We start from the raw sequence: 20290 nt of genomic DNA on the forward strand, positions 1-20290 counted from the left end.
TGGCAGGCAGTGACTAGTGGGGTGCCGCAGGGCTCAGTGCTGGGACCCCAGCTATTTACAATATACATCAATGATTTAGATGAAGGAATTGAGTGTAATATCTCCAAGTTTGCAGATGACACTAAGCTGCGTGGTGGTGTGAGCTGTGAGGAGTGTGCTAAGAGGTTGCAGGGTGGGCTGGACAGGTTAGGTGAATGGGCAAATGCATGGCAGATGCAGTGTAATGTGGGTAAATGTGAGGTTATCCACTGTGGTGGCAAAAACAGGAAGGCAGAATATTATCTGAATGGTGACAGATTAGGAAAAGGGGAGGTGCAACGAGACCTGGGTGTCATGGAATATCAATCATTGAAAGTTGGCATGCAGGTACAGCAGGCGGTGAAGAAGGCAAATGGCATGTTGGCCTTCATAACGAGGGGATTTGAATATAGGAGCAGGGAGGTCTTACTGCAGTTGTACAGGGCCTTGGTGTGGCCTCACCTGGAATATTGGCCCCAAGTTTCCACATGATTTGCTCCTGAATTTTAGGAGCAACTGGTGTAGAACGGAGTATCTTAGAAATCGGAATTCTCGTAATTTAGTTTGCTCCAGTTCTAGTCAGTTAGAACAGTTTCACTTTGGAACAGAATTTTTTTTTTCAAAAGGGGGCGTGTCCGGCCACTTACGCCTGTTTTCAAAGTTTCGTCAGTGAAAACTTACTCCAAACTAACTTAGAATGGAGTAAGTGAAGATTTTTGTACGCTCGAAAAAACCTTGTCTACACTTTAGAAAAACAGGCGTAGGTTACAAATCAGGCGTAGGGAATGGTGGGGGGGATGTTTAAAGGGAAGTTTACAAACATTAAACACTTCAGTTTTACAAATAAAGAGCCATCATCAATAATAAATGATAAATACATCAATAAATCAACCAATAAATCAATCAAAAAAAATTAATAAGAAATAATTTTAAAAAAATCAATAAATAAAACATTTTCTACTTACCGACTGCAGCACTGGGAGCCCTCCAACAGCGTGCTGGGATGCCCCCCTCAGTGTGTCTCTGTCAGTGTCTCTATCTCTCTGTCTGTCTGTGTGTCTCTCATTCTCTGTCTGTCAATGTCTGTGTTTCTGACAGCGAGGGGAGGGGGAGGAGGGAGAGAGGGGGGAGACGGGGGAGGGATGGGGGAGAGGAGATTGGGGGGGGGGGGGAAGGAGATTGGGGGGGGGAAGGAGATTGGGGGGGGGAAGGAGATTGGGGGGGGGAAGGAGATTGGGGGGGGGGGAAGGAGATTGAGGGGGGGAAGGAGATTGGGGGGGGGGGGAAAGGAGATTGGGGGGGAAGGAGAAGGGGGAGGGAGGCTGAACGGGCCGGGCCCAAGACTTCGGGCAGGGCCCGTCCCCAGCACCAGATTTACAGGTAGGTGGTGTTGGGTCGGGTCGGGGGGGTGGTGGGAGGGAGTTTGGGTCGGGGGGAGGGAGAGGGAGGTCAGATCGGGGGGAGGGAGGTCAGGTCGAATCCAGTGCGGGGTGAGCGGGTGTCGGGTCCGGGGGGTGGGGGTGGGGGAGGGGAACGGGTGTCGGGTCCGGGGGGTGGTGGAGGGGAGTGGGTGTCGGGTCCGGGGGTCGGGGGGGGTGGAGGGGAGCGGGTGTCGGGTCCGGTGGGGGGGGAGCGTTGGGGGGTCGGGGGCGGGGGGGGAGCGGGTGTCGGGTCCGGTCCGGAGGCGGGAAGCGGGAGTCGAGTCGGGTCGGGAGGAAGCAGGAGCTGGCCGTGCGAGGAGCCTTATTCACGCAGCCCCAGTGAGGCCATTCGGCCAGGGCTAGGGGCTGCATGCTTCGGGCCCCTCCCACACAGTTTTGGCCGTCTGGAGCGACTGCACATGCGTGCCCACTGTAGCGCGCATATGCAGAGGTCCCGGCACTGTTTTCGGCGCAGGGACCTGGCTCCGCCCCTACAGCTCCTGCTGCGCTGCGCCGAGGGCCAGAGGACCTGCAGAGAGGTGGAGAATACGGAGGGTTTTTTTAGGCGCACTTTGTGGCGCGAAAAACGGGCGTCCAGGTCGGGACTGCACCATTCTAGGCGTGGCTCGAAACTTGGGCCCATTGTGTTCAGTTTTGGTCTCCTAATCTGAGGAAGGACGTTCTTGCTTTTGAGGCAGTGCAGCGAAGGTTCACCAGACTGATTCCCGGGATGGCAGGACTGACATATGAGAAGAGACTGGATCGACTGGGCCTGTATTCATTGGAGTTTAGAAGAATGAGAGGGGATCGCATAGAAACATATAAAATTCTCACGGGAATGGACAGGTTAGAGGCAGGAAGAATGTTCCTGATACTGGGGAAGTCCAGAACCAGGGATAACAGTCTAAGGATAAGAGGTAAGCCATTTAGGACCGAGATGAGGAGAAACTTCTTCACTCAGAGAGTTGTTAACCTGTGGAATTCTCTACTGCAGAAAGTTGTTGAGGCCAGTTTGTTAGATATATTCAAGAGGGAGTTAGATAAGGGTCAAGAGGTTTGGAGAGAAAGCAGGAAAGGGGTACTGAGGTGAATGATCAGCCATGATCTTATTGAATGGTGGTGCAGGCTCGAAGGGCTGAATGGCCCACTCCTGCATCTATTTTCTATGTTTCTATTCCAAAGATTGGACAGTTCCTTTTAACTAGACCACTTAAAACAAACATTTATTTAAAGTCATCTAACTTTGAATTTGTGGCTTTACCCACATGGTAGCTATTTAACTGGCACATACAATGAGGCCAGGAGATAATTGTAAAAGAATCATAAGAACATAAGAACATAAAAAATAGGAGCAGGAGTAGGCCATACGGCCCCTCGAGCCTGCTCCGCCATTCAATAAGATCATGGCTGATCCGATCATGGACTCGGCTCCACTTCCCCGCCCGCTCCCCATAACCCCTTATCCCCTTATCGTTTAAGAAACTTTCTATTTCTGTCTTAAATTTATTCAATGTCCCAGCTTCCACAGCTCTCTGAGGCAGCGAATTCCACAGATTTACAACCCTCTGAGAGAAGAAATTTCTCCTCATTTCAGTTTTAAATGGGCGGCCCCTTATTCTAAGATCATGCCCCCTAGTTCTAGTCTCCCCCATCAGTGGAAACATCCTCTCTGCATCCACCTTGTCAAGCACCCTCATAATCTTATACTTTTCGATAAGATCACCTCTCATTCTTCTGAATTCCAATGAGTAGAGGCCCAACCTCCTCAACCTTTCCTCATAAGTCAACCCCCTCATCTCCGGAATCAACCTAATGAACCTTCTCTGAACTGCCTCCAAAGCAAGTATATCCTTTCGTAAATATGAAAACCAAAACTGCATGCAGTATTCCAGGTGTGGCCTCACCAATACCATGTATACTGTAGCAAGACTTCCCTACTTTTATACTCCATCCCCTTTTCAATAAAGACCAAGCTTCCATTGGTCTACCTGATTACTTGCTGCACCTGCATACTATCCTTTTGTGTTTCATGCACAAGGACCCCCAGGTCCCGCTGTACTGCAGCACTTTGCAATCTTTCTCCATTTAAATAATAACTTGCTCTTTGATTTTTTTCTGCCAAAATGCATGACCTCACACTTTCCAACATTATACTCCATCTGCCAAATTCTTGCCCACTCACAGCCTATCTATGATCTTTTGCAGACTTTTTGTGTCCACCTCACCCATTGCTTTTCCTCCCATCTTTCTATCCTCAGCAAACTTGGCTATGGTACACTCAGTCCCCTCTTCCAAGTCGTTAATATAGATTGTATATAGTTGGGGTCCCAGCACTGATCCCTCTGGCACCCAACTAGTTACTGATTACCAACCAGAGTGAGCCATTTATCCCGAATCTCTGTTTTCTGTTAGTTAGCCAATCCTGTATCCATACTAATATATTACCCCCAATCCGTGAACTTTTATCTTGTGCAGTAACCTTTTATGTGGCACCTTATCAAATGCCTTCTGGAAGTCCAAATACACCACATCCACTGGTTCCCCGTTATCCACCCTGTTTGTTACATCTTCAAAGAATTCCAGCAAATTTGTCAAACATGACTTCCCTTTCATAAATCCATGCTGACTCTGCCTGACCGAATTTTACTTTTCCACGTGTCCTGCTACTGCTTCTTTAATAATGGACTCCAACATTTTCCCAACTGCAGATGTTAGGCTAACTGGTCTATAGTTTCCTGCTTTTTGTCTGCCTCCTTTTTTAAATAGGGCCGTAACATTTGCAGTTTTCCAATCTGCTGGGACCTCCCCAGACTCCAGGGAATTTTGGTAAATTATAACCAATGCATCCAGAATCCCTGCCACTACTTCTCTTAAGACCCTAGGATGCTAGCCATCGTCCAGGGGATTTATCTGCCTTTAGTCCCATTATCATACTGATTACCACCTCTTTAGTGATTGTGATTGTGTTAAGTTCCTTCCCCCCATAGCCCCTTGACCAACCACTGTTGGAATATTGTTACCATACCCATATGCAGCAATACGTAATGTTCCTCTTCATGTGGATATGGAAACGTTGGGAAATGGGAAGAGGTAGCAATTTGAGGGAAATTTCCAAAGTACAGTGGAGTTATATTTCCTTGTGCTGAATTTGGCTATATCATCATCATAGGCAGTGCCTCGAATCGAGGATGACTTGCTTCCACGTCAAAAAGTTCATAGGTGTTTCAATGAAGGACCTAAAATTCCAGGTCACGAACAAAACTTTGAAGGGTGGAAGATGCCTGTGCGTGAATTTTTTTAACATGTGGTGGCCGTTGCACACCAGCCACCACACGGGCTTGACAGAGCTAGGTCTTGATCCAGTAGCAAGGATTAACCAAGACGACTGGAGACCAGGTCTGTTGCACGGACCTAGTGCGCACACATATCGCAGTGTGGGCTGACCCGTGCTGCCCCTGGGCCCTTGCCTCTCCTGGGCCCCGATCACGTCCCTCTACAATCTCTCGCCGCTCCTTCATCCCGACCTTGCCGCTCCGGCTGTACCTGCCCATGCTCCAATCACCGACCTGGACCTTGATGACATCCCTTTTCACTGCCGTTGCTCTTCTGCTCCAGCAAGTGCTGCTCCCTGGAGTGGTATGCTGCAACTATGCTCCTTCCGCTCCCCGGCCTGCTCCAATGGTGCTCGCAGGCCAGGGGACGTTCAGCTTGTTGGGCCAGGCCTCCACGCCGCTCCTTCCGCTACCTGGCCTGCTCCGATGGTTCTCGCAGGCCAGGGGCCGCTCAGCCTGTATCATCATCATAGGCAGTCCCTCGCAATCGAGGAATACTTGCTTCCACTCTTAAAATAAGTCCTTAGGTGGCTGAACAGTCCAATACGAAAGCTACAGTCCCTGTCACAGATGGGACAGATAGTCGTTGAGGGAAGGGGTGGGTGGGAGTGGTTTGCCGCGCACTCTTTCTGCTGCCTGCGCTTGATTTCTGCATGCTCTCGGCGATGAGACTTGAGGTGCTCAGCGCCCTCCCGGATGCACTTCCTCCATTTAGGGCAGTCGTTGGCCAGGGACTCCCAGGTGTCGGTGGGGATGTTGCACTTTATCAAGGAGGCTTTGAGGGTGTCCTTGTAAACGTTTCCTCTGTCTACCTTTGGCTTGTTTGCCGTGAAGGAGTTTCCGAGTAGAGCGCTTGCTTTGGGATTCTCGTGTCTGGCATGCGGACAACGTGGCCTGCCCAGCGGAGCTGATCAAGAGTGGTCAGTGCTTCAATGCTGGGGATGTTGGCCTGGTCGAGGACGCTAATGTTGGTGCGTCTGTCCTCCCAGGGGATTTGTAAGATCTTGCGGAGACATCGTTGGTGGTATTTCTGCAACGACTTGAGGTGTCTACTGTACATGGTCCATGTCTCTGAGCTATACAAGAGGGCGGGCATTACTACAGCCCTGTAGACTATGAGCTCAGTGGCAGATTTGAGGGCCTGGCCTTCAAACACACTTTTCCTCAGGCGGCAAAGGCTGCACTGGCGCACTGGAGGTGGTGTTGAATCTCGTCGTCAATGTCTGCTCCTGCAGAAAAAAATCAAAGAGCAAATTATTATTTAAATGGAGAAAGATTGCAAAGTGCTGCAATACAGTGGGACTTGGGGGTACTTGTGTAAGAAACACAGAAGGTTAGTATGCAGGTACAGCAAGTGATCAGGAATGCCAATGGAATCTTGGCCTTTATTGCAAAGGGGATGGAGTATAAAATCAGGGAAGTCTTGCTACAGTGTACAGGGTATTGGTGAGGCCACACCTGGAATACTGCGTGCAGTTTTGGTTTCCATATTTACAAAAGGATATACTTGCTTTGGAGGCAGTTCAGAGAAGGTTCACGAGGTTGATTCCGGAGATGAGGGGGTTGTCTTATGAGGAAAGGTTGAGTAGTTTGGGCCTCTACTCATTGGAATTCAGAAGAATGAGAGGTGATCTTATCGAAATGTATAAGATTATGAGGGGGCTTGACAAGGTGGATGCAGAGAGGATGTTTCTGTTATGTCTTAGATAAGGAGTCAGACTAGATACTGCAAGCTCAAAGTAAGTGTGACCGTAGTCCTTTATTACAGATGTCAGAGCACCTCTCCAGCCTGTGAAGCCTCTTTGTATACAGGTGCTTCCAAGGGATTGTGGGATCCCCTGGGACTCCAGGGGATAAGCCTTCTGGTGGTTAGACATGGTAATTACAGGTTTACATACATAACAACACTCCCCTCCCCCCTCCCCCCCCAAAGTCAATAGTGTAACTGTTTACAAGGTGAGTCGACTTGGGGCCTTCCTTTCCCGTCTCGGTGTTGGTGAGTCATTTGTTGAGCCATTGCTGGGCTGCTGCACAGCTGGCCTTGCTGGGCTGCTGCAGGTGATGGGTTCTGCTTCGTGGTCAACCGCTGGGTTGGTTGCCACTTGTGTGTGTGTTGGACGGTCGAAAACAGGTAGCGTCTATTGTGGGTTGTTCTGGATAGTCCGTAAATCTGAGTTTGGTTTGGTCCAAGTGTTTTCTGCAGGTGAGTCCATTTGCGAGTTTGACCACAAACACCCTACTCCCCTCTTTGGCCAAAACAGTGCCAGCAATCCACTTGGGACCTTGTCCATAGTTCAACACAAATACAGGATCATTTACTTCAACTTGCACGATCATGATATGTATTCTGTTGAAGCCGCCTCCTCTCTACCTGTTTGTGAAGATCAGGGTGGACTGACGAGAGACTGGCCTTCAGTGCCCTTTTCATGAGCAGTTCAGCGGGAGGGACCCTGGTGAGCGAGTGGAGTCTTGTGCGGTAACTAATCAGTACTATGTCCTCACTATACAGTATAAATGCACATGAGGCCCATACTTGAGAGAAGGTCACTCTGTGACCAGTAACCTTTATTAGCCAGCACTGAAGTGATGAAGGTGGGTGGAGCTTCTCCTTTTATACCTGAAAGTCCAGGTTAGGAGTGTCTCACACAAGTTCACTACCTAGTGGTCAATGTTCTCACGGTGTACAACTTAGGTCAGTTTATACATGGGTTACAATGACAGTTAAATACATGACATCACCTCCCCCCCCCCCCCCCCCCCCCACAAAGTCTTATTGGGATCACAGGTTAAGTCTCTTTGGTGGTTTATGCTCCCTTGTAGACCGCCTGAGTTGGGGCTCTGGTTGTTAGGCGCTGGCCTGAGTGTCTGCTGTTTGCGGTGCCTCAGGCCTGTCCGGACTGCCCACAGTGACTGGGCTCTCCTCCACTTGGTTCCGGTGTTCGGCCACCTGTGGAGGAGTGAACTCTACATCGTGTTCTTCCTCTGCTTCTGCTATGGGGTTGCTGAACCTCCTTTTTGTTTGATCCACGTGTTTGCGGCAGATTTGTCCATTGGTAAGTTTAACTACCAGAATCCTATTCCCCTCTTTGGCAATCACAGTGCCTGCGAGCCATTTAGGCCCTGCAGGGTAGTTGAGGACAAAGACAGGGTCATTGACATCAATACATCGTGCCCTCGCATTCCCATCATGGTAGCCACATTGTGACTGGGGCCTGCTCTCAACAATTTCTTTCATGGTGGGGTGTATAAGGGATAACCTGGTTTTGAGCGTCCTTTTCATTAGCAGCTCTGCGGGTGGGACCCCTGTGAGCGATTGTGGTCGTGATCTATTGGCCAACAGGAGGCGTGATAAGCGGGTTTGTAGGGAACCCCCTTGGATTCTGAGCATCCCCTGTTTGATTATCTGCACTGCTCGTTCCGCCTGGCCGTTTGAGGCCGGCTTGAACGGTGCCGTTCTGACATGGTTGATGCCATTTCCTGCCATGAAGTCCTGGAATTCAATGCTTGTAAAGCACGGGCCATTGTCGCTGACCAAGACGTCCGGTAGACCATGGGTGGCGAACATTGCCCGTAGACTTTCTACCGTGACAGGATGTGTTTGAATTGAGAATGTCACACTCGATCCATTTGGAGTAGGCGTCTACTACAACCAAAAACATTTTTCCCGTGAAAGGACCTGCGTAGTCCACATGGATGCGTGACCATGGCTTGGCGGGCCAGGACCAGGGGCTAAGGGCTTCCCTGGGCGCATTGTCCAGCTGGGCACACGTGTTGCACCTGCGAACACAAAGTTACAGGTCTGCATCTATCCCTGGCCACCAAACGTGTGACCTGGCAATTGCCTTCATCATGACAATGCGCTCGGGTGCTCATTGTGGAGTTCTCTGATGAACATCTCTCTGCCCATCTGGGGCATGACTACTCGGTTTCCCCACAGTAGGCAATCGGCCTGAATCGAGAGTTCATCCTTGCACCTGTGAAATAGTTTGAATGCCTCCGGGCATGCCCCGTACGTGGCTGCCCAGTCCCCATTCAGGACACATTTTTTGACTAAACATAAGAACATAAGAATTAGGAACAGGAGTAGGCCATCTAGCCCCTCGAGCCTGCTCCGCCATTCAATAAGATCATGGCTGATCTGGCCGTGGACTTGGCTCCACTTCCCCGCCCTCTCCCCGTAACCCTTAATTACCTTATTGGTTAAAAATCTATCGATCTGTGACTTGAATACATTCAATGAGCTAGCCTCAACTGCTTCCTTGGGCAGAGAATTCCACAGATTCACAACCCTCTGGGAGAAGAAATTCCTTCTCAACTCGGTTTTAAATTGGCTCCCCTGTATTTTGAGGCTGTGCCCCCTAGTTCTAGTCTCCCCTACCAGTGGAAACAACCTCTCTGCCTCTATCTTGTCTGTCCCTTTCATGATTTTAAATGTTTCTTTAAGATCACCCCTCATCCTTCTGAACTCCAACGAGTAAAGACCCAGTCTACTCAATCTATCATAAGGTAACCCCCTCATCTCCAGAATCAGCCTAGTGAATCGTCTCTGTACCCCCTCCAAAGCCAGTATATCCTTCCTTAAGTAAAGTGACCAAAACTGCACGCAGTACTCCAGGTGCGGCCTCACCAATACCCTATACAGTTGCAGCAGGACCTCCCTGCTTTTGTACTCCATCCCTCTCGCAATAAAGGCCAACATTCCATTCGCCTTCCTGATTACCTGCTGCACCTGCAAACTAACTTTTTGGGATTCATGCACAAGGACCCCCAGGTCCCTCTGCATCACAGCATGTTGTAATTTCTCCCCATTCAAATAATATTCCCTTTTACTGTTTTTTTTCCCCAAGGTGGATGACCTCACACTTTCCAACATTGTATTCCATCTGCCAAACCTTCGCCCATTCGCTTAACCTATCCAAATCTCTTTGCAGCCTCTCTGTGTCCTCTACACAACCTGCTTTCCCACTAATCTTAGTGTCATCTGCAAATTTTGTTACACTACACTCTGTCCCCTCTTCCAGGTCATCTATGTATATTGTAAACAGTTATGGTCCCAGCACCGATCCCTGTGGCACACCATTAACCACTGATTTCCAACCCGAAAAGGGACTCTCTCAAGACAATAGCGGGTCTCCATTTGTCCAGACTTTAATCTGACAGGCTGTCACTGGTGAGCCTTCACTTTCGAAAGCTTCAACAGCAATGACCATCTCAGCAGCATGCTCGGTTGCCCCTTCGGTGGTGGCTAGTGGCAGTCTGCTGAGTGCATCGGCGCAGTTTTCAGTGCCGAATTGTATAGTCATAGGCGGCGAACGTGAGTGCTCACCTCTGTATGCGGGCCGATGTATTTGCATTTATGACCTTGTTGTCGGCCAAAAGGGACGTGAGGGGAGGACAGAGAGGGGAGAGGAGAGGAGAGGAGAGGAGAGGAGAGGGGAGGGGGGTGGGGAGAAGAAGAGTAGGGGGATTGTGGGAGGAGGGGGAGGGGGTTGGGAGGGGAGGAGAGCGAGGGGAGGGGAGGAGGAGAGGGAGGGGGAGAGGAGAAAGGAGGGGGAGGGGGAGTGGGGGGAGAGGAGAGAGAGAGAGGAGAGGGAGGGAGAGGAGGGGAGGGGAGGGGGGGAGGAGAGGGGGGGAGGGGAGAGAGGGAGGGGAGAGAGAGAGGGAGGGGAGAGAGAGAGAGAGAGAGAGAGCGGGGGGGTGTGGGCCGTGGGGGAAGAGAGAGAGAGAGCAGGGGGCATGGGGGAAGAGAGAGAGGGCGGGGGGGGGGTGGGGAGCGGGAGGGAGGAGAAGAGAGGGAGGGGGAGAGGGAGGGAGAGGAGAGGGAGGAGGGCCCGGCTGACGTGAAGAAGCCGGGCCCAAGACTTCGGGCGGGGCCCGCCTCCAGCAAGATGCCGGGCGGGTGGGCCCCGCCGAAGGAGTTAAAGGTAGGTGGCCGGGGGGAGCGGGAGCTGGGGCGGGGGGTCGTCGGAGCGGGAGGGGGTGGGGGGAACGTCTGAGCGGGAGCTGGGGGTGGGGTGGGGGGGATCGGTCGGAGCGGGAGCGGGGGGTGGGGTGGGGGGGATCGGTCGGAGCGGGAGCGGGGGGGGGGGGGGGGGGGTGGTGTTGAGAGAGCCAGCTGGACCAGGGAGGTGCAACCTGATCCTCGCAGCCCCAGTGAAGCCATTCAGCCAGGGCTAGGGGCTGCGTGCTTCGGGCCCCTCCCACACAGTTTCGGGCACCTGGAGCTACTGCACATGCGCGCCCACTGTAGCGCCTGTGCAGAGGTCCCGGCACTCATTGCAGGCACCTGGCTCCGCCCCCCACAGCTCGTGCTGCGCTGCGCCGAACTCCAAACGACCTGCAGGGAGCCGGAGAATCTGCAGGTATTTTTTAGGCGCACTTTCGGGCGCGAAAAACGGGCGTCCAGGTCGGGGCTGCGCCGTTCGAGGCACGGCCTGAAACTTGGGCCCATAGTGTTGAAAAGGAAAACAATGCAGGGCTTTAGGGAAATAGTGAAGAAGTGGGACTAATTGGATAGCTCTTTCTAAGAGCTGGCACAGGCCATATTGGGCTGAATAGCCTCCTTCTGTGCTCTATGATTCTATACTACTGCAGAATAGTAGCATTTTAATTTCTGATTAAACAATGGCATTTTGACTCTCAATCTTAAATTAGGACACACACAGTTGATTTTGTTAGTTTTATTCCAAGGTTCAAATTACTTAAGTTTATACGAACGCTTAATTCACTTGTATAAAACTCCTCTGCTAGTTTATTGGAAGTATTGCCGACAGGTTTTTTAAAATAGTGAAGAAGAATTAGATACAAGTGCCTTAAGATTTTGTACAATAACACCACATTTTTAGCTATATTCAATGTTATGCAACTGATTTGCTTCTCACAATGTCCATAATTTTATCTGTGGAATTTTGGTGTTTGGTCCAATTTCTCGATCAATCATAAATAGTCTGCTTCAACTTGTCACGCTGGCCACAGGACAAGTTTGTGGTGCAGCAGACACTGGGGGAGTTGGCAATTTTATCACCGCTTATGATCTGATAGCTTTGATCAAAGGCATTGGGTATGGCATTCTTTTTAAAGTGACTTTATTAAAATGACTTTCATTAAAATAGTGACTTATCATGTAGAAATAACTTCCTAATGTTTGCTTTGTAGTACAGGAAATAAATGGCGTGCTCGGAGAAAATTGATAACTCCAACATTTCATTTCACCATTCTGATGGAATTTCTGGAGGTTATGAATGAACAGACGAATATTTTACTGGAAAAATTGGAGAAGAAAGTGGGAAAGGGACCTTTTAACTGCTTCAGTGACATCACACTCTGTGCTTTAGACATTATCTGTGGTGAGTTTGGGCAATCTGTTAACATAGAAACTTAAGAGTTTACAGCATAGAAGGAGGATTTTCAACCAATTGTGCCTGTGCCAACTATTCAAGAGATCAATTCAAAATTAATCCCACTGCGCTCCAATTCCTCCATAGCCACGTATCATCTTCTGTTGCAAATATCTATCCGATTTTCCCTTTAAAAGATGCAATGGTCTCCGCCTCAAACATTTTCTCTGGCAAAGCAGCAACTTGCTACACCAAAATAAATTTTTCCTAATCTCTTTCGTCATTGCTTTAGTAACAGTTTTACCTTTACCTATTCACTCTATCAAAAACCTTCAGAATTTTAAACACCTCTATTTAATCTCCTCTTAGATTCTCTGCTCCAGTGGAAATATTCCCGGTATCTCAAGTGTCTTCTCATAACAATAATTTCCCATCCCTGGCAGCTTCCTGGTGAATCTATGGCTTTAATATTCTCTAAAGGGTTATGGAAATCTTTACCCCATTTGCTAACTGGGCTAATTAATGTCATTACTTCTGTACTCTTGCTCTATGGCCCCATTTAATGGCTTAACCACCTGCATTAACACATATGCGAAATTACGTATTTGAATCCTGAGGTCTCGCTGTTCATCCACAGCTTTCAGTATCTTTCTATTGACATCTCAAAGCGCTGGACAAATACCACCAACGCTGCCTCCACAAGATCCTGCAAATCCCCTGGGAGGACAGACGCACCAACGTTAGTGTCCTCGCTCAGGCCAACATCCCCAGCATCGCAGCACTGACCACACTCGACCAGCTCCGTTGGGCGGGCCACATTGTTCGCATGCCCGACACGAGACTCCCAAAGCTAGCGCTCATCTCGGAACTCCTACATGGTAAGCGAGCCCCAGGTGGGCAGAGGAAATGTTTCAAGGACACCCTCAAAGCCTCCTTGATAAAATGCAACATCCCCACCGGCACCTGGGAATCCCTGGTCCAAGACCGCCCAAAATGGAAGAAGAGCATCCGGGAGGGCGTTGGGCATGTAGAAATCAAACGTAGACAGCGGAAGGAGCATGCGGCAAACCAGGCTTCCCACCCATCCTTTCCTTCAATCACTGTCTGCCCCACCTGTGACAGACACTGTAATTCCCTCATTGGACTGTACAGCCACCTGAAAGGTGGAAGCAAGTCTTCCTCGATTCCAAGGGACTGCCTATGATGATGATGATTGAGAGTATATACAAGCTGCTCCAAGATCAATGCGCTCACCTACACGCAATCTCTGAAAACCAGGGAGAGATGACGTGAGGGAGGGAGGGGGTTAGTTGGGGGGGGTGTGTGTGTGTGTGTGTGTGTGTGTGGCCCATGCAGCAGAGCCTGGTCTGCAGTCGTCTTCGATCCCCTTGCCATTGGGCCAAGACCTTGCTCTGTCAGGTCCGTGTGGTATCTGGTGTGCAATGGCCACCTCACGTTAAAAGAATTCACGCACAGGCGTCTTCCACCCTTTAAAATGAAGTTCGGGAGCAGGCCCTCATTGGTCTCACCAGTCACCATATAACTCATTTTGGTGTGGAAGCAAGTCATCCTCGGCTCTGGGGAACTGCCTAAGAAGAAGATGATACTCCAATTTCTTTTGTTCTCCACCCAAAATGTATTACCTCACATTTCTCAGTATTAAATTGCATCTTCCACTTGTCTGCCAATTCTGCAAACACGTCTGTCATCCTGAAAGACTTTTATCTTCTTTCTCAATATTATTGCCTTGTTATTCTTGAATATCTTTCTGAACTGTTGGTAGACCACCTACCTCTATCTCATCTCCACTGTTTGTTGGTCTGCAATAAACACCAAGAATTGTACCATTTCCCCTCCTATTTTTTGACTTTATCCATGCAGATTCTGTCAATACAACCCCCTTCGATATCCTTGTATTTTAGCACCATCATAGAATCCTTTACCAGCAAGGCCAGCCCCACTTTCCTCTCCCTATTTGTCCTGAACATTAAGTTCTCATTCCTGTCCTAACCTAAACCACCTTTCTGTTATACCTACTGTATCATATCCCTCTATAGTTATTAATGCTTCTAACTCTTCAATGTTATTTTGGCTGCTTTGTGCATTCACATACATACCATTCAATTCTGACTCCTTTTTTTTGGACTGTTGGGCCTTATTTTGATACCTGGTTTTGTCATGGAGATGTTTTTTATTTCTGAAATAGTGTTTTTATTTCTCACTACCTGTCAGTCTGTGTTTCCATCTCTCTTTTAATATTTTCTCACTATTTTTGTCAGCTAAGCTTTTTGCATCGATTCCAACAGCTTTATTAATCCTTTTCTCCCTTTCTAATCTCATACCTACACTTTCCCAACCCCTCAACCATATTAGTTTAAATCCCTTCCCCACAGATCTTCCTTGCAGCCATGTACTAACCTTAATATTCCTTTCATTATCTTCCTTTCTTTAACCTGTCAACATATGGCACAAGAAACAATCTGGAGATTGCCAACCTTGAGGTCTTATTTTTCAATCTAGTGCCGAACTCCTTAAACTCCCTCTGCAAGACATCAAACGTACTGGGGCCAAAATTGCCCTCTGGGGAGGGCACTTTGAATTAACAGCAAATTTACCATCTGGCGGGAGTCTGAAGGAAGAGCTGGAAAATTGGGCTCTTTTAACTCTGACCCCTTCCCAACGCTTTGGGGCGGTGTAGGCGGGTTTGCGAGGGAGTGGGGCTGCGTCCATCAAGTGATGACGTGCCATGTCACGCTGACTTGTCGCAATGTCCCTCCTCTTCACTTAAAGGAGAGGGACGCTGCCAGGCCGACATAGAGCCCATTGGGCCACCAGGGAGGGCTTCGGCCGGGCCAGAATCCAAGAATCGGCCAACAATTGAAACAAAATGGTGGCCGCTGTAGTGCGCCCTCCCCTTTAAGGGTGGCCGCACCGCCCAGCCACTGGCAGCTTCTCGCCTTGCAAAGCTGTCAGCGGCACTGACTGGCGGTGGCCGCGCTCCCACGGGGCAATTTCCTCCGTGGAGTAGTAAGGGGTTGGCGCGCCGGGCGGGTGGAAACACGGGGTGCGACGGAAACCAGTTTCTGCCGCCCCCGGTCCAGGGGCAATTTCAGATGGATCGGTCCCGCCGTCTGCCCCTGGGCGGAAAGGCCTTACTGTCCCATTAGAGGCAGTAACAGGCTTTAAAGAAGGAGACAATTTCCCCCCTACTATATCTATATTATTGGTTCCAACATGGCCCATAACGTTTGGCTGTTCTCCCTCACTTTCCACTGGCATTGCATCCTCAGGAGGATTTTTCTCCTCTGAGGTGTCGTCTTCTGCTGGATCCTCTTGCTACTGAAAACGATCTAGAAGAAAGAAAAAAGGGAAAAGATTTGGTGCGTGAGATAGAAGCTTGACATTAGCAGGTAAAGGTCGTGAGAATACAGAGTGAAGTGCCTAAGTTTGTTGCATATCTGCTGAGTAAAATGAAGACACCTTATTTAGGTAAGCTGCCAATTTCTTATTCCTTGATGCTCATGGACCTGCTTGGGACCCTGATATCCAGGGCTCTATGATCTGCTTGTGCGAGGATGGGGACTCCTCCAGTCGTTTTGGTCCTCTCCGTGGCATTATTCACGGTCTTGTCCTGCGGAAAGAGACGGTGTGCAGTAATGAGTGACTGTTGAAAAGTTTAGTGAAGATGCGTAGGGCTTGTGCGTATAGTGCATGCGCTGAGTGGTGAAGAACCTGGGATGAGGAGTTGATGAATGTAAAGGTAATTGTTTGAAATGTGAACCAAGAAAGGCGTGGTGCGAGTAGTTGATGGTTGTACAAGTGGTGGTATGTCAGAAAAGAATGGTGCTAGTATATGGTGTGAAGAAAGGAAGTGGTGAGTGTGTTTAGGGTGAGAAAGGTGTTTTAGTGCACCCTTGCAATTGTATGTTGAAGGATGCAGTGGGGAGGAGTTGAAAGGAGTTTTGTGAGATGCTGTTGAGTGAGATGGAGAAGTGAAGAGCTGTACACTCCCTTGCTACTCTTGTGAGGTCATTAAATAGCTGCTTGTATTGAACCCAGGTTCTGGGGCTGATGCTGGTGGCACTGTCCCCGTCAATCACCTTTGTTCAGACCTGCTTCATCCTGGCCTTGGGGATAGCTTGTGGGTTTTGGAAAAGAGCTACTCCCTAGTGGCCCTCACTTCCTCGACTTGGACCTCCAGGGATGTATCAGAAAGGTGAGGGGAAAGTGGAGGGTAGCCCTGCAACCCATCAATCTTGCCAAGAAGTCTTGAATGAAAAATATAGGCCGAGAATGCAACTTCACTTTAAGTGGTACATCCCCACTTTCAGTTGGCCTCAGGAGTGCACTGTAATTGGGCTCATCACACAGACAGGTTGTTCGATTCAATGCGCAATTCTAAGAGCAGCCCATCCATCAAATTTAAATGTCCAGGAGTTAAAATATGTATTATATCTATACTATAAATGACAGGCAGTACAGAATGAGGACTCGAGGGACAATTGTTAATTGTAGTTACAGTCAGCATCATGTCTGAGATAAAGGCCATACCTCATAGCTGCTCCTCATGTATTCTGGAAGAGAATGATGTTTATGTGTGAATTGCTGAGTCAGTGGTTTTGGTGATACCACGTTGACACATTGGCCCAGATTTTGTGGTCAGTAGCAAAGGAATGGCGCTCACCCTCAAAAAAAACTATCCGCAAAGATTTAGCGGGCTCTAGAGCATAGATTTTCTCATTTCTGACATCACTTTGAATTTGGTGCCCTCTATATGGGATCTGTGGTGTCCAGCAACAGGGCAGGCAGGAGGCAGGCTGATTAGACATTCAGAGTGAAGAATTCACTCACAGCAAAGCACAAAGTAAAAAGCAGGGAATATCATTCACATTTAAATTATTGTACAGAAAGCCAAATAAAGATTGGGACATACACAAGGGATTAAGGGAGAAGCTTAAATATCATAACATAATCTTTAAAATAAATAATATATATATTTTTTAATCTGCATTTGTTAAATGTCTGAGGGAATGAGTATCCACACTTGTAAAATTAGTTTTTGATGGCCAGAGAGGTTGTTCAGCAGTAATTATTTTGGTGGTTGATTGGCACCCCATCCAGCACCTTAAACATTCACTCCCTATACCACCGGTGCACCGTGGCTGCAGTGTGTACCATCTACAAGATGCACTGCAGCAACTAGCCAACGCTTCTTCAACAGCACCTCCCAAACCTGTGACCTTTACCAGCTGGAAGGAAAAGGGCAGCAGGTGCATGGGAGCACCATCACCTGCAAGTTCCCCTCCAAGTTACACCACCATCCTGACTTGGAAATATATCGCTGTTCCTTCATAGTCACTGGGTCAAAATCCTGGAACTCCCTTTCTAACAGCACTGTGGGAGCACCTTCACCATACGGACTGCAGTGGTTCAAGAAGGCGGCTCACCATCACCTTTTCAAGGGCAATTAGGGATGGGCAGTAAATACTTGCCCTGCAAGCGATGCCCACACCCCAGGAACGAATTAAAAAAAATAATGACTTAGTACGCCGTTTAAAAACTCAGTTACTCAGTTATAGAGCATGAACAGTTGAAGTTCACGTCTTATCAGTGATTGTGTGTGGATTCTATCTGCAAAGACTGCAACAGGCACAGGGTATCACTGACAGCAATTTCCGGATTTTCGCGTTTTAACTGTGTATGCACGGATGGCAGAAGTTGCTATCAGTTTTACAGAGTAATGACGGCGAGTGCTGACAATTTTGCCATCATTATAACGGCAAATTCTGGGCTATTCACTTTATTTTCAATGGTATTTGTTCTCAGCTGTTCTACAATGTCAGTGTTTATAAATGTAAGTTTATTTGGGCATTCCTAATATTAAGGTTAAACAGTTTTAACATGATTGATTTGATCAGCACAAATATGCTACTTACAGTAAGGAATTTTTATTGTTCTAGAAACTGCCATGAATATGAAGGTCTATGCTCAGAGTAACAGTGACTCGGAATATATTCGTGCAATTTACAAGTGAGTCCCCGTCCTTTGTATTCCTAAATAGCTTTTCCTGATTACATTTTCTAGGTATCCTGATATGAAGTAGGAGATGACCTTTAGTGATAGAAGCCGTTCAAAGGATTTAATGGTGGCGGGATAATCCATAGATTTCTCTCATTAATGCTAATGATTAAACTTTTCATTGCATTTAACTTAATCTTTTGAGAACACCTCATTCCAAATTAATTGATAGTTTATAGAAATAAATTGTTATTATACTGGTGAATAGTAGATTAAAGGACTGTTGCGGGCAATGGTGATTAGTTGTTGTATTTGAACAGTATAGATAGGGATACGTGGTTAGTTTCTTTTCCTTCCCATCCTCTTCAGCGATTAGCTGTTAACAGTCAAAACTCAACTTCAAGAAAAACAGATATAGGGGTGCATTTTAACAATACTACTCCAGCCTTCACCAGGCAGGTGGGCAGTTGAAATGTTCTGGTTCTTCCCCACCGAATTTTCCGCCTGCTTTGTGCCAATCTGGACTTTAACGTTTGCAGGCGGTAAAGGCACCCCTCTGAAGCCGGTGTGCTCGCTCTTTAAATATGCAGATGTCATCGTGCCTCAACTGCAATTTTAACTCGTGCCAGAGTAGGAAAGCCAGTGAGGAAAGGATCAGGATGTGAAGAGACTCTGAAGTTTTTATTTTTATTTTGTGGGTTCAAAAAGAGCAGAAATGCTCTCTCAGCCCCACAAGGAGAGTTTAGATGACATTCTCCCCATCCCCCTCCCCCTCCATTCTGTGAGACCCTGCTGGAACCCCCTTCCCCACATCTGCCTGCATGCCAGCAGTATGGTCAGGAGGCCCAGCGTTTAAAAATGGGCAGTCAGTAAATTAACTCGCTAGCATGACTTCCTGCTGGAATCTTCGCAAATTGAAATTTATCCTATGTTATCGCCGCCATCTCTATCAATATTTCTCTCTCTCTCTCTTGAACTCCCTGCTCCAGCGTCACCACAACTGTACACATTTAATGAAGAAAGTCATGCTTCCAGCACATTGTGCTTCAGATATTGTGACCCAAACGTAACACACATGGAGTTGCATAAAAAATTAGAAAATTGGTATTGTTTTATGCTGTGATGGTCCTGTTTTATTTATAAATGTTCTCAGAATGTGGGGGATGCTGGCAAGACCACATTTATTGCCCATCCTTATAAGAATATAAGAATTAGGAGCAGGAGTAACCTCTCGAGTCTGCTCCGCCATTCATTAAGATCATGGCTGATCTTCAAGCTCAAATCTACTTTCCTGCCCGATCCCCATATCGCTTGATTCCCCTAGAGTTCAAAAATCTATCTATCTCAACCTTGAGTATACTCAACGACTCAGCATCCACAGTCCTTTGCGGTGGAGAATTCCAAAGATTCATAACCCTCTGAGTGAAGAAATTTCTCCTCATCTCAGTCTTAAATGGCTGACCCCTTATCCTGAGACTGTGCCCCCTAGTTCTTGGCTCTATAGCCAGGGGCAACAACCTCTTAGCATCTCCCATGTCCGTCCCCCTCAGAATCTTGCATGTTTCAACGAGAACACCTCTCATTCTTCTAAACTCCAGAAAGTATAGGTCCAATCTACTCAATCTCTCCTCACATCCCAGGAATCAATCGAGTTGCACTGACTAAGGCAAGTATGTCCTTCCACAGAAAGGGAGACCAAAACTGTGCACAATACTCTAGGTGTTGTCTCACCAAAGCCTTGTACAATTGTAGTAAGATTTCCTTATTATTTTCCTTTATTGCAAGTGGGTTGGAGTACAACATGCCATTTGCCTTCCCAATTGCCTGCTGTAGCTGTTTGCTAACTTTGTGTTTTTTGTACGACACCTAAATCTGTCTGAACACCAACATTTAATAGTTTCTCGCCACTTAAAAAATATTCTGTTTTTCTATTCTTCCTACCAAAGTAAATAACCTTACATTTCCCCACATTATACTCCATCTGCCACCTTATTGCCCACTCGCTTAACCTGCCTGTATCCTTTGCAGGCTCTTTGTGTCTTCCTCACATCTTACTTCCCACCAGCTTTGTATTGTCAGCAAACTTGGACACATTGCACTCTGTCCCTTCATCTAAGTCATTAATATCATCATCATAGGCAGTCCCTCGAGATCGAGGAAGACT

At 47.9% G+C, this 20290-nt stretch overlaps 1 protein-coding gene across 3 annotated transcripts in view; it reads left to right on the forward strand.

The window, feature by feature from the left end:
• LOC139240938 (cytochrome P450 4V2-like) overlaps positions 1–20290 on the forward strand; it is a 90569-nt gene that overhangs the window by 16989 nt on the left and 53290 nt on the right. For all 3 annotated transcript variants that reach the window (XM_070869494.1, XM_070869503.1, XM_070869511.1), the window contains 2 exons: positions 11927–12117; positions 18069–18138. In XM_070869494.1, the coding sequence (XP_070725595.1) occupies positions 11927–12117; positions 18069–18138 (261 nt within the window). The remainder of the gene's footprint in view (positions 1–11926; positions 12118–18068; positions 18139–20290) is intronic.

The sequence above is a fragment of the Pristiophorus japonicus genome, chromosome 2, assembly GCF_044704955.1.
Source record: "Pristiophorus japonicus isolate sPriJap1 chromosome 2, sPriJap1.hap1, whole genome shotgun sequence".
Classification (NCBI taxonomy): domain Eukaryota; kingdom Metazoa; phylum Chordata; class Chondrichthyes; family Pristiophoridae; genus Pristiophorus; species Pristiophorus japonicus.